The sequence below is a fragment of the Ranitomeya imitator genome, chromosome 6 (genome assembly GCF_032444005.1).
Source record: "Ranitomeya imitator isolate aRanImi1 chromosome 6, aRanImi1.pri, whole genome shotgun sequence".
NCBI lineage: Eukaryota > Metazoa > Chordata > Amphibia > Anura > Dendrobatidae > Ranitomeya > Ranitomeya imitator.
In genome coordinates this window covers 63,865,217-63,880,827 of record NC_091287.1, presented here as the reverse complement: position 1 = coordinate 63,880,827, position 15,611 = coordinate 63,865,217, and the positions used below count along the sequence as shown (strand labels likewise).

Sequence of the window (15,611 nt, the reverse complement as noted above, 5' to 3'; positions counted from 1 at the left end):
TGATGTAGCGGCTGAGAGCCTGATTCCAGTTATGCGTCACTTAGGCTAGGTTCACATTGCATTATGGCAATCCGTTAAGCGCATAGCGCTAGCGGATTGCGCTAAAACGCAATGTTTGTTTAGGGTCGGTGTTCGGTGTCCCCGCTAGCGCAGATCCCCAATCTGCGCTAGCGAGGGACGGACCTCGGACCGTCACAAAAGAACGGCACATCGCTAGCGCGTGCCGAAAATGGCATGCGCTAGCGATGCGCTACAGGCAGAAATCACATTGCTGTCAATGGGTGCGCTAACGGACCCATTGCACGGCGTTAATTGCGACATTTTCGCCGTGCAACGCAGTCCGTTAGTGTTAACCCATTAACGCAATGTGAACCTAGCCTTACTGGGTTGTGTGTTGCTGTTTCAATAAAATCAGTATTTTATCAGCAGAGGACTAGTTGTCTCGTGCCTTTTAGTCCAACCACGCACACACCAATAATTAGCAGTTTTCTATCAATACTCTATATAATGTATACAGAAAGCTGCCAATCATACTGAACTCTGCTAGATGTGCAGCAGAGAAAACTGTGATTTTATCACAAGTGCTGCACCCAGTAAACTAAGTGACACATTTCTGGAATTAGGGCCTCTACATCATGCTGAAGTCACATTACAGAGGAAAAAACTGATGACATTTACTTTAAATCTGCTTAAATTAGTAAATGTACTAATATAATTTAGGTTTGACTTAAATGGTCTACTGACTTTCAGGTAGAAGGTTTGGTCCAGGCCTTTCTGGTCCATGTGTATCCAATACACGTTAGTGTTTTTTAAGTTAGCATGTGATCAGAGCGGAGTGTTAAAGGGAACCTGTCACCCCGTTTTTTGAGATTGAGATATAAATACTGTTAAATAGGGCCTGCGCTGTGCGTTACTATAGTGTATGTAGTGTACCCTGATTCCCCACCTACGCTGCGCAATACATTACCAAAGTCGCTGTTTTCGCCTGTCAATCAGGCTGGTCAGGTCGGGTGGGCGTGTTCACAGCGCTGTTTCTTCCTCAGCTTTACGTTGGTGGCGTAGTGGTGTCCGCACGTTGAGGTGACTAATCCACTGTGGGCACGTGAACAAGGAGCGCGCGATCTGCGCTATCACCCCCTGTCATCGGTGGGGGCGGCCATCTTCCTGGGGCCGCGCGTGCGCAGATGGAGTGCTCTGCTGCACGGGGCTTCAGGAAAATGGCCGCGGGATGCCGCGCGTGCGCACAAGAGATCGCGGCGGCCATTTTCCCAAAGCCGAGATGCAAAACCACAGTGGATTAGTCACCTCAACGTGCGGACACCACTACGCCACCAACGTAAAGCTGAGGAAGAAACAGCGCTGTGAACACGCCCACCCGACCTGACCAGCCTGATTGACAGGCGAAAACGGCGACTTTGGTAATGTATTGCGCAGCGTAGGTGGGGAATCAGGGTACACTACATACACTATAGTAACGCACAGCGCAGGCCCTATTTAACAGTATTTATATCTCAATCTCAAAAAACGGGGTGACAGGTTCCCTTTAAGCAGCCCCCTGACTGCACTAGTGTCTTTTATTCACAAAAAGAGGTCGCTGGGTTCACTACAGTGTTCTTACACATCAGATAGAAGTAGGCAGATGTTTGAACAATGGTTGAACAATCAGTCATCTGGTGAATGACTGCACTGGATCAATCGTGCATATTTGTAGCCCATATTAACCAGTAAGAGGAGCATCTACAACATGGTTCTCTCTCAACCCATCCATATCCATTAGTTCTCTACGGTCATGTGCTTTCAATGAGGAGAGATGATAAAGTCTCTGCCAGACTCCTCTGACAGTGGCTTATCAATCTTGAAAACAAAAGAATCATTTGTTTAAATCAGAACGGCCTGATCCTTTTCTCCCCCAACGTCACCTGTTGGGAGAAAGTCAAGAGACCACCATATACATCAGAGGGTCTGAAGATCGGCAGGTTTGGACAACTTGCGTGTAATGTGTGGTGGGGTTCAGACTGTCCATATATGCTCCATGACCAGGTGAGGCAGGCCAGATATTTCTGGGAACTTTTATAGATAAGTCATTCATGGATGAAAGACCTTTTGCCCAATGAAACATCTGTTTTCTGACTATTAGAGGTAGATTTCAAACATGCCTGACTTTGTTCCACATGATCAAACAGATCATTTCATCTAACAAACATTTATTATGGTGGACATCATCCACTTTTAGGAACTTTATTCTAAGGTTTGGCACTTTTAGGTATTGGGTGTAACTGAACCCTCCGCACCCTCTTTAGGATCATCCCTGGTGACATTGGGTGTTATAACAATTATTGGTTATGCCCTGTTGTGTGGCCAATATAACAATAGCCAAGTCTTTTTTTGTGCAATAAAGTTTTATAGCAGTTTCGAGCAAAGATGAAGAGTGATTGTGTTCTGAAAGGTTGCTCTTAAAAGTGTTACAGAAAATTCTATTAATGAGTAAACCCTATTATAAAATCCGATTATAAAGAGATCAGCCATGGTCACATTAAATACAGTTAAATTGGGTTTATGAAAGCGTTGAAGAGGATAAATCAGAGATAAATGTGTGACTCAAGTGGTTTCCTAGAAGCAAACAAAAGCTAAATCAATTTGGGAATCAATGACCAGTCAATAACAAGCTCATCAATAGTTCTTTATGTAGACGCGAATGAAATAGGACTGGTAGTTCAATCCATTAAGTGGTCTGATTAGCGTACAAATAAATGTCATCCTTTCAGTGTTATAATTGTAGGAAGAGAATATCTGAATATCATACATTACAGGAGGTAATGTGACACTATAATGTCATAACTCTAATAGCTTCCCAATTACATCAGCTCACTGCAAATACCTTGAAATGTGACATTAAGTTACAGAGGTGAATCTGCAATTCATATGCTTAATATGGTCTTTTTACAGAGTAATCATTTTAGAAGGTAAGCAGATGCAAAACAAAATTTAAAGAAAAATGCATCGGATTGTTTTGACATTAAAGCCCCTCCTCTTCCTCTCCTATCTACATAGAATCTCATCAGCACCAGCTGCCATCTCCTATCTCTGCAATGTAATCCTCACTGAATACAGATTTTACCTCGGAATTGAGAATTTTGATAATGACTGATCAATTTTGGCAGCGAAAGAAGCAGATTTCTCCGATTATATTACAAAGTTGCTTATTTTCACATGTACTATGGATTTATTAAATAAAAATTAAAACGACAGTCACTTTTTAACAAACTGACAATCTGACTTCAGAACTTAAATGATAGGGGGCGTTACCAGTGTGAGTCGTGTAATGAACGACAGTCTGCTCTCCTGATCTACATGTCTCACACTGGTAACTCTCCCTTTCACTTAAAATTAGTTCTGGAGGCAGAATCTCCATAGATCTTAACAGCTCATTTACATATAAGAAAAACATATATTTCTCTGGAATGAGACATCAGATCACAGATATTAAGGTATCATTTTATTCAGCTTACTATGATCTGCATGCCCATAAAGATGGCCAAGGAGGGTTGATTCTACTGACAGATTTCGTTTAATATTTCTTGTCTTAGTGAGAGAATGGAGAGCGTAATGAGTTCTGCTTAATGTCAAAACAATTACATGCATTTTTCAAGGTTTTTTTCTCTCTTTTTTTGCAGCCACTTACCTTCTAAAATCATTGTTTTGTAAAAAGGCGTTTTAATTGCGGATTCACCTCCGTAACTTAATGTCACATTCCAAGGTATTTGCAGTGAGCTGATGTAAATGGGAAGTTGTTACTATTAGAATCATGACATTATAGTGTTAAATTACCTCCTGTAACCGGGAATAGTTTATTGTACGGTATTCAGACACTCTCTTCCTACTAATAGAGCAATTCAAGGATGACATTTATTTGCGTGTTAATCAGATGACTTCTTGAAAGGTGAATGTTACATAGTCACAAAGGTTGAAAAAAAGACCTAGGTCCATAAAGTTTAATTTGAAACTTAAAATTTAGTATTAAAGGGGAATTCTGATACACATCATTGATGTCTTTTGAAACACTATATCTGAAGACATCTTTTGGGTGTTTATGGGAATTTCTTCCATTCATCAAGATTAGAATTTGTGAGTTCAGACCCTGATGTTGGACAGACGGGCCTGGCTCAAAATCCCTGTTCCAGCTCATGCCCCATTTGGTGGGATTGGAATGATGGCTCTGTGCGACCAGTCATGTTTTGTCACACCAAACTCCACCAACCATTCTTTTATGGACCTTGCTTTGTGTCCCGGGGCACAGTCATGAGGAACAGAAAAGAACCTTCCTCAAGCTGTTCCCACAACGTTGGAAGCTAAAACTGTCCAAAATGTCTTGGTATGTTGAAGCATTAAGATTTCCCATCACTGGAACTAAGGGGCCAAGGCCAACTCCTGAAATACAACCTCATAGCATTTTCCTCCTCCACCAAATTCTACAGCTTGCACAATGAAGTCAAGCAGGTAACGTTCACACCACATTTGCCAAACTCAGACTCATCCATCAGTTGCCAGATAGAGATGTGTAATCACTCCACAGAACACGTTTCCACTGCTCCAGTGGTGGCTGCTGCACTCTAACCGATGTTTGGCATTGTGCTTGGTGACATCAGTATCGCATGCAGTTACTCTATCATGGAATCCCATGTAATGAAGCTTCTGGGGCACAGTTTTTGTGCTGATGTTAATCTCAGAGGAGGTTTGGTCTCTGCAATTATGGAGTCAGCAGAGCGTGGGTGACTTTTATGCCCTCTGCTCCTCAGCACTCGGTGACCCTGCTCTGTAACGTTACTTTGTCTTCACAAAAAATAACACTCACAATTGATTATGAAATATTTAGGAAAGGAAGAAATTTCATGACCTGACTTGTTACAACGGTGAAGTTTTATTACAGGACAACACTGGTATCAGTGAGTTTTTTACCACTCTATCACAAATATTAGTAAAGGCAGATGGCATCAGGACTGAATGAAAAACTGAGTAAGACTCATGACCCGAAACTTTTCTGTCTATAATGTATTTTGCTATAGTATAATCACAATGATAGTGTGCATATGTGAAGAATATTGGAGATATAATCTTATGTTAATCATTTGTATCCTATTTGGCATGGATTATAAAACCCTCCTTCCTTTGTGCAGCTGGAACAGTACACCTAGCAAAGCAAGAGTTCAAGCCTCAAAAGGTTGTGAGTGACAGATCTCACACCATGAGCCAGCTAAGTTCAGAACAAAAGGTTTCCTTGCAAAATGGATACCATGTGATCGAACTGCTTTGTTGAGTCAGCTATAATTTCATAAGGAGAATATGGACTTATTTTATGTCCTGGTTACACACCAGTTACATTTTCAAGATCTTTGGAATGGACTGAATGCCTTTCAGGGTCTCAATTAGTTCTAGCAGTAAAAGGTGGAGAGATGCATAGAATAACTAATAAGAGCCAGGTAGCAAAGCTGTGTTTGGTCTTCATGCATAGCAAAGGCCTGGCCGGATCCAATGGCGCCAAAACCACCTCTTAGGACTGTTCATTAAGGGGTTACGACCCATCTTAAGTTTTGGAGTTCTTAGCTGCTAGATGCAAGGGTAGGGCATTTAGGTTCAGCCCAGAGGGCAATATGGGAGTGACCCAAAGGGACTAAAGGCTAGTGTAAGGCCATGTGGTCTCTCTCGCTCTGTTATGCTGGCGGTTCACATTCAAAGTAGGGGCCACATTGAGTAACATGCTGTGAAGGAACTAGGAACCAGATGGTAGCACATGCCCCCTGCGGGCGAACCTCAAACTAGTAATTTACATAATCCATCTGCTTCTTTCTTTGTAGTACCACTGTTATTTGCATATCTGACCACTGTACAGTATATGTATAACCATTGTGTATATAGTGTATTATCTAGTGTGCCCTTAAGGCAATTAAATATATAAATTAGCCTTGGGCTGCTCTTTTATATCGATCCACGAATACACAAGTCCGTTTCTCGGTTTGACTTTCCATGATATCGGGCTGGTTTCTGGCTCGATATAATCCCGTTAATGGACTGGGTTTAAATTTAACAAGGAACTAGTGAGTCCTACTGGGTTGGCAGTGCTCTGTTTCACTGGTGTTAGTGAAAGGGGCCTCTCAGCCTGTCAGGGTTGTGGGCGACTGTGGTGCCATGTCAGTCACTGCGTGCGCCACATCCTCTCACTCCCTGTGCCTCCCTGGGCCCATGTGAACAGGGGGTTTCTGTGTAAAACTGTGCTAAGCTGACGTTATCTCCAGGGGGTGTGGAACGTCACGTTGGTGCAATTGGGGAGACCGTACTGTGTGATCCTTCTGACGTAATAGTGACGTCAGGTGGGGTGGCAATGAGCAGGTTCATCACTGCATATAAACATTTTTATACTGTAATTTCATAGTAATTATATAATTATGTAGAGTAGACTTTTCAGATAAACCCTAAAAAAATTCCACTATTTGATCACCCTTAAACCCATTCTTCACTCATAGTGTCCTCGAAAGAGGTAAAGTATTCGACAATTCTATAATTTGGTAACAGTTTTGCCTGCCAACATGCCAGCATCTTTCAGTAGGCTGAAATAATATTATTATCACTTCAGTAAAAACGACAATTCTTGATGCTGCTGTTTTGTGGACATTTTTTGACCAGGCTCCAAGAATTTCCATGATATCCTAGTAAGGAATCACTGATATAGACCGATTGCAATCCATGCATGTGTTGCGGCTGTTGAACAAGTCATGTCTACTGGTTGGGTAGTAAAGCTTATGTATTAGGACCACAGACAATCATGTAAGGTTGAGGCTACACAGCGACTTTAGCCATAATACAGATCACGCTGATAGAGATCATGCTTAGACCCCTATGAAACTGCTACTAACACAACCAAGTCATAAGAAAAACTAAGCGCAATTGCATATTTTGCAAAAAGCTTGTTTCGGCGGTACCCTATGAGTTGCAAATCAAATAATTCACTTGCATTGTGCCGTGACGTAGCAGCTACACATGACAATCTTTGCCCTCACAACATGTGTTGCTCTCAAAGTCGGGTAGTGGGTAGCCCCAGTCTGATGCCTTGACAAAGTAATTTGAGGGAGAAACAAGGATCTTATTGAAGGGTTTATGTAAAATTACAGTAGGACTAAAAATGGAATAATCTATAAAATTCTATTGACATTTTTAAGGAAGCCAGTTTGTAAGGTAAAATACTGTATTATCTATAAGAATGTAAGGCATTCGGCGACCTGGACCTCACCTTATTTGCATTTTGAATATAAATGGCCTGCTGTATATCACAAATCCTGATTTTCTGAAACTACTGGAATTTTTCTCTTAGGTTCTTTGTAACTTCAAAGTAACATCGGGACCTAGATTTGGGATTTTCAGTGCTTCAAAAAGCCTAATGGGATTAAAGCTGCGGGTGGTCTAAGAGTTTTATCTAGTGACTCTGATCCAGAACCTTCACTTTGTTCTCTTCCCTCTGCACCAGTTTATCATTGTTAATTTGTTTACTATAAGGTATATCTGTATTTAGTATGTAACCCCTTCTCACCATGGAATTAATGGTGATATAAGTAAGTAATAATAATAATAATTAATCATCTATTAGAAAATATACTTTCAGTCCTCATATGATGCATCAAACTAAGCAGATCTAAAACATTTAGCGCAAATTTATTAGAGTATTTATAGACATCTTAAAACGTTATCTAAATAAGTGATAATCTTGGTGACCCTTCCCTGCCTCCATAGGTGACATGTACCAGGAACAGGTATCATGATGCCATCCACAATACTACAGAAATGTAGCACTTCAGGTCTCTGCAATTTACAAGGATGAAGGTTACCTATGTGTCTGATGAAGAGAAATGATCATCTATCTACGAGATAGGTGCTAACTGATAGATTGGTTGGTGTTTGACAGGACCAATTAGCAATTAGATCAAAATGTAGCGGGAGGATTGCACATGCCTGACCACCGTGCCTTTCATTCTCTATGGGGTGCCGGATAGAGAATGAATGGAGTGGCGGTTGGGCATGCGCACTCCTGCTCTATTCTAACAGGGATAAAAGTGCCGTGTTCTCCCAATCGGTCCTAGCAATCGGACCTCCATTGTTCTATAAGTTATCACCTATCCCATAGATAGGTAAAAACTTGCTCTTTACCCAAAAAGCCCTTTTAAGTAGATAATGAAGTTATAAAATGATGGGTTTTGTGGGATCAACTCACAGGTCAATAAAGCACAAGTCTACCACATGCACCTGACCAATGTAAAGTTATACCAAGCGTTGTTCACCATCACTTTTCTCCTAGTGACTCAGTATTACTCTGGATTTTTATGCCAAAATATCTCCCCCATTGTTTTCTTGCCTGATACATGCAGGGTATCTGTCAACAGTTATTGCTTCTCCATCGAGGATTCAGGTGGCACAGGTTCTTTAGGGCAATGCTCTGTGGCAAAATGCATGCAAAATAACCCTCCTCTAGAGGAAAGATATCTGTCTCTCTGGTGCCACCACCTTATTCTATCCATAATCGGGTCATGATATTCGCAATATCAACTTTCTTAGTATCTCACAATTCCATCATTAAGCGAGCAATGAAATAATGTGCATATATGCATTCTGGACATATTTCAGGCTTTTAATGAAGCGTAATATAAAAAAATAATACTCACTATTGGACTGGCATTGATGTAGTCAGAGTGGTCATGGCTGATCTCTCCCTTCAGGATGATTCTGTTGTGGTCATCTGTTAGGACAAAAAGAACACTATGTTTAGGCTCTGTCCGGTGTAGACCCTTTATCTTTAGCCATTCATACTGAAGACAGAGATGATGATCTTGCACTGAGTATGCCCTTGATCATGAAGATTCTTGTATTTATACAGGGTGGGCCATTTATATGGATACACCTAAATATAATGGGAATGGTTGGTGATATCAACTTCCTGTTTGTGACACATTAGTATATGGGAGGGGGAAAACTGCTAAACATGCACAGTACACAACAACAGATCAGGCCTAGAAGGATAAGAAAGCGTAAAATTCATCCCACAGTCCCAATGGGTACACCTTGTCGTGGTGGGATGGCTTTCATGCTTTTTAAATCAAAATACTGTTAACTACCGTAAGTACCCTATGTTATTTCCATGTGCTATTATCATTCACTGATTTATTTACTGTATGGTATATGTTCATTTTTGTTTTTTTTCTTAAGTTTTGTCTATGAAATAGCTACAGTGTGAGCGTGCTCTTACACTTTGCACGTATACCAGCTTTTAAGACTAAGGACATGTATCCGAAACGTGACGTATCTACCAGACCTTTTAATCTTTCAGGTCTTGGTGGGTTAGGTTCTTCTGTGAATTTTATGCGACTAAATAAACTTTGGAATTTTTCATTGGATCCGCCTGCTGCTGGAATTTCCTCCTTTATATACCAACTTATAGTCCAGCTCAGTTTCTTGGTTTTGCTATTTGCAGAGGTTTTCAGGTGTAGACCCAAAAAAACATAATACTTTTGCGACAAATTCCCTTTCTTTTTGCTCACATCAAACATCTTTTTCTTTTACAATGTGGGCATGGTTTAGTGTTCCAGATGTAAGAGTTTTATCTTAGGGTGCATTAAAGCACCACTCCAGCGGTTTTTATTTTTCACCTCTGGAGTGGTGCTTTATACATAACAGTTCTACATTTCACCATTTTTCGGTGTTGCTCTTGTGAGCACAGCTTCTGCCCGGCTAGAAGTCAGAAGCTACGTCACCAGCTCTCAATGTAAATCTATAAGAGCCAGAAAGAGGCCAGAACAAGGCTCTCAGAGACTTACATTGTTTAGTGACCTTCGATGTGCTCCATGAAACAATGGAGCAGGTGGCAGGTCACAAACTGCAGGAGACGGACGGGAGCGGCGGTGATAACAGATGAAAACGCCGGATGGTGACTACCAGACATGGGGCAGGGAACTTGGATTTTAAGCACCAGCAGTGAAAACAAAACAACAGCAACGCTGGAGTGGTGCTTTAAATTTACAACTCTTCCTGCATTATAGTCCAGAGTTGCATTTTCTTTTTCATAGGCTTCTGAGCAAACATTCTCTGCTAACACAAAGTTAGTACAGTGGTCTGATTTTGTTTAACAATCTTTTACGATGCATTATAAGTCAACCGAGGTTCTAGGGATGAGTCTGACAACATCAATAACATCCGATGACGTCCAGTAAATCTGGAAATACATTTCTGGGGTATAGGCTGTGGCTTGGTATCAGGTCACCAAAACTAAGGAAACTTATTAACAAATCTACTTGACTAGTTAAGGCAGTTGACCTCTAGAAGAGACGTTTTGATATCCTGTGCTATGAAGGATTTAAAATACTTTTATGTTCTTAAATGGCAAAAGGGCTTTGGTTATGGGTGCAATTACTATCCCTGCACGCCAAATAGAAACATCCAAGGCTTTAACCCCACTGGCAAAAGTGTCATATTTTTGGCTATTTTCAGACTGGACGTTAAAGTCGATTTGACAATGATACTTACATGCGACCACCGAGAGAGAACGGTTCTTTGCGGCATTCTCCTCCTTCTGCGCGATGTTTATTGCAGTAATGTCTGCTTGATATGCACATAGAGCTTCCCATTCTTTCTCCAGTCGATTCTTATTCTTCAAGTGATCTTCCATATAAGACTAGAAGGAAAGAAAAAAAAATATTTCAACTTTATAACTTAAATAATGTTGCTTTTTTAAAATTTAAAATTACCGTTCTATGGCATACACAAATACATACAAATTCAACAACTGATTTTACTCAGCATCTCATGGTGTTGACGAGGTACCACGGCTAAAACTCTGTTAACATAGACTGATGTCGACAGTAGAGAGGTGGCAGAAGGATTTTAGCAGGTAATGCTTAGAGGTGAGGGGAGTTCAACATTTATTTTGGCCTCTTTAATGCATTTTCTTTTTACAAACTTTTTTTCATTTTTTAATTAAAGATGCCCAATGGGCACATGTCTAAAAACCACATCAGCATGTTCTGTTTTGAAAAAATAACGGTAAAAGACAGAAATGGAGCAACAGTTGATTAGAGTCTCATTCATATTTCCGCATTGGTTTTAGGCCATGTTCAGTATTTGGTCAGTATTTTACATCCGTATCTGTAAACCCAAACCAGGATTGGAACAATCAGAGGAAAAGTATAATACAAACACATCACCACTTCTGTATTTTTCCTCTGCTCTTGGTTTTGGCTTACAAATACTGATGCAAAATACAGACCAAATACTGAACGTATGAACGTTGCGTGAAGCTAACTTCTGTCCGCAAAAGTTTTTACAAAGCTCCTAACACCGTGGTCGTTTTTCTCTAAAATATTATGTGCAAAAGCAACCTAAGATTGGAACCACACTCGGAATTTTAGAAGCAGTAAAAAAAGTAATGGAAAGTATAAAGGATACACTTCAACTTTTTCTTCTAGTAGAATCTACTCTTGGCTCCAAAAACTGCACAAAAAAATGACAAGTGTTTTAGACCAAAAAAAGTGCCTTTATAAAGTTGTCTTCAATTACGTAAAAGTCTGCATTCCCGGCTCATTGCATAAACATGTAAGATGCATCTAGCACACTATCAGTCACAAAATACTCCAAAAATGCCTAGAGGGATGGATATATTGTAATCAAGGGTAAATGCCAGTTGGTATCTTTTGTATCTCTTCAAAGAACCTGCTGTTTGATAATTTGTGACCACAGCATGACATGGCCCTGGTGGAAGTTGAGTGCTGTGCCCTTTCTATTAACTGGAAGAAGAAATGTCTAATTAGAATATTTGATTGGTAAATAAATTCATAGTACCCTCGAATGCCACTTACAGTACTGATTTTAATTATGTTTCAATTAGGTTCTTAGACGTGATGAATACTGATGACTGTGACAAGAGTTGGCACTGTCTGGATGAGTGGAGTCACAAATAGCATATGAGACAGATTTTTCTGGGTGTCACCACACGGTTAAAAAAAGGAAGAAGGTCCTAGAATTTCTTGTACTGAAACATTTATTTTTCTAATTTTCTAATTAAATAAAATAAGTTTGTTCTGTAACTTTGGGAACAGATTGTTAATATTTATCACTTTATGGGACATTTGTGACTAGCGATTTTTTTGTGGTCAGGATGCACATTGTCAGTCCATCTTTTTAATTGAAGTTACTTTTGTTGTTTTTTTTTTTTAATAAATTAACTTGAACATGACATCAATTTTTGTATTTATTAATTGAACCCAGGGTAGTAGTAGGCGTCTTGTACACCTGTGATGCACAAAATAGTACCGCACACTGTATTTTGACCCCCTTGGTGAGGTACCGTCTCATGCATTGTGTCTATTTCTGAAAGCACAAAATTCAGGGCGTCTTTTGGAGAACAGGCCCCATTATGGGATGTCCAGAGGGCACTGAATTTTTTGCCATGCAGACATACAGCACATAGTAGTATTTCGTTCATATTATATTATATATGGCCCCATTATAAAGACATTAAAGGGAGTCTGTCACCCCCAAAATGCATTTTAAATGGGCTATACAATACTTAGCCTCTATAACAACCATACTAACACAGTGCCTGAGAAATAACTTTAAATGGGAATCTGTCAGCAGAATTTAGCTATTTAATCTGAAAGCAGCATGATGTAGCGGATGTGTCACTTATTATCATGTGTGCTGTGGTTTCAATACAATCAGTGCTTTATCAGCAGAAGATTATTACAGCCTGACTAGGTCTCACGTGCAGATCAGTCAGGCTAATTTGTGTAAGCCCGCCCCCACCACCTATGAGCAGCCTGCTGACAATGTACAGGATACAAAGGAAGCAGCCAATCAGGGATGTGGGCGGGTTTATATACAGCTCAGCATTCATAGCACTGCAACATCTACAACAGAGAAAACAGGGATTGTATCCAAACTAAACCAAGAAGTCCACTAAGTGACACATCGCAGGAATCAGGGTCTGTGCTCCTACATCATGCAGCTCTCAGATTGTTTAACAAAAACCTACTGACAGATTCCCTTAATTCACATGCAACTGAGGATGCTTCAGTGTACTCTTGGCGTGACCGCACGCGTCCTCCCTGTCTCTTTTCTTCTGATGCTGCCCACTGCACTAATACCCCGAAAGTGCAGCAAAAAAAGGAGACAAGGTGGAGAACACGCACGGCCACTGTGTGCGCGGCTGCACACACGCCGGCAGCATTCACACAGTGTTCGCTCTTGAAAGCGAGAGCACTTTAACAAAATACTTGTATAGTATAGTACAACACTTTATAGCCCCTTTCAAATGCATTTTATAGCCGACACAGTCCCTTTCACTAAACTGTATGTTATCTAACATAACATTTTTAGGAATGTTATATTTTTCACCTTATTCACATCAACCTGCAGTCATTTTACGTTGTATCCCGTGTTTTGACATACAGATAATAGTACAAATATAAAGCAAATATTGGCTATAAATCCAGAACTGCGACTGTGAATAAGAAAACAAAATGTAAGATATGAGAGAATGCACATTCTTCAATAAATACAAAAAGGATGTTATTTGAAAAATATGAAAAGTTCTGCCAGTATATTAATTGAAGCAGAAGAAAAGTAAGGGTTAACCGAATCATTCAATGGTTCTTATCAAATGGTTCAAATGCAGCAGCTTTTAATGAACTCCCCGTTACTACACAGATGGCTCAGTGAGAAGACTGCACCATATTAATGGATTTTTGGTGACACAGAAATAGCCATGAAATCTGGCTTTATAACAGCTCTGATAGCAAAAGCTGACAACTGATTATAAGAGTAGAAACCCACTTTTCCACCCCCTCTGTTATTTTGTGTCATTGAGCAAATGGCGCAGTGGATGCTTTTTCAATATTCGCTGGATGATATCGCAGTCACATGTTTATGAATAACCAGGATTTTATTATAATCGTAGAACAGCATAGTACTGCAAATAGCAGAATAATATAACAGTAAAATAGAATAATGCATGTCTATGTCATCTTTATATTATTTACATACGTCTATATGTCTGTCCCTCATACGTGCTATACTCTTCCCATGTAGAGGATTTATGGCTAGTAACATGCCGGGTATAACATGCCGTTCTGATTCTGTGAATGCTGCTCCAGAGGCCACGTTCACACGCTCAGTATTCGGTCAGTATTTTACCTCAGTACTTGCAAACCAAAACCAGGAGTGGGTGATAAATACAGAAGTGGTGACGTGTTTCTATTACACTTTTCCTCTGATTGCTCCTCTCCTGGTTTTGGCTTACAAATACTGAGGTAAAGTACTGACCAAATACTGAAGGTGGCCTTAGGCTACGCTCCCACAATGAGATTTTGGTGAGATTTTAATGTTGTCAATTTTCTGACCCATTTCTACAAGTAAATTTGTCTATTTGCCTTTTTTTCATTGTGGCTTTGATCACATTTTTCACACTGCATTTTTTGTCTCTTGTTGGTGTGTCATGTTTTAAATTTAACTGCTTTGTTTTTAATACTTCCTGCTATTTGTCTTTGGTAAAACTTTATTGATACAGTTATGTGCAGATTAACACCTTAACCCAGCACGTTCGCTCATCACTAGTCGTAACCATGGATACCTAAGGTCCTGCAATGCCTGCACATGAGGAAAGAGACAGAAAATCAGAAAAACTATACTACATTTCTAATTGGAGGTATGTGCTAATATTATTATTATTACCCCTACTACATATTGGGATAGGATCTTGGAGATGGGAATACCCCCTTAATGATATAATTGAATATCTGTTTCATGATGATATTGTATATGTAGTGTCCAACAATATTGCATATTGTATGTACATTTTTTTCCACCCTTTATGGAGCCATTATTTGACACTGTTTAGCATTATTTTTTTATTCTTTCCACTGTGGTATTATTTTGCACAGCATAGCCATTTTATATGTTCGACATACTGTATATTGTGAGTAGGATAGAAGGCTGTATACAATATTTCTAAAATGTGATTTTCCAATAAGTCTCCTTCTTGCTAATGTGTGGCATCTTTTATTGCTAAAAACGATTACTTTAATCTGATCAACAAATTAGAATAGCATTTGACAAACACTTTTATCCATTTTATTTTCACCCGTCAGCGGTCAAGATGGTAAATAAAATCTCTGTGAGATGCCATACTGCTCCTCACCAGGAGGACCGATGCAGCTTCTCTGGTTTTGCATCAGCACAAAAAATCTCATGTAATCTCATGCCGCCATTAAAACTTCCAAATCCAAAAAAATTCCAAACCAAGACCTAGTCATTTAGTCAGTGTTTGTTGTGCTGTTGTTTTCTACCAACATTACATGGACCCATTATAGTCTAGGGGGTTATTCACACATACAAATTTTCATGCAGCACGATGATCCACATGAAAAAAAATCATTCCAACTGTAGACCAAAACGGGTTGGGAAAACCAATGGACAACATGAGGATGCCACGCTTTATTATTAGACTGATACCCAAATCCTACAACTGAATGCAACAAAGAAGAACCAGGGGTTTCAGTTAAGGTGGATACAGATTGCAGTTA

At 39.8% G+C, this 15,611-nt stretch overlaps 1 protein-coding gene across 1 annotated transcript in view; it reads right to left on the bottom strand.

Moving 5' to 3' along the window:
* Positions 1-15,611, bottom strand: part of PTPRN2 (protein tyrosine phosphatase receptor type N2) — a 1,178,570-nt gene that overhangs the window by 74,382 nt on the left and 1,088,577 nt on the right. The window contains exons 15-16 of the mRNA XM_069729718.1: positions 10,561-10,708; positions 8,706-8,779 (exon numbers count right to left, since the gene is read on the bottom strand). Coding sequence (XP_069585819.1) covers positions 8,706-8,779; positions 10,561-10,708 — 222 coding nt within the window. The remainder of the gene's footprint in view (positions 1-8,705; positions 8,780-10,560; positions 10,709-15,611) is intronic.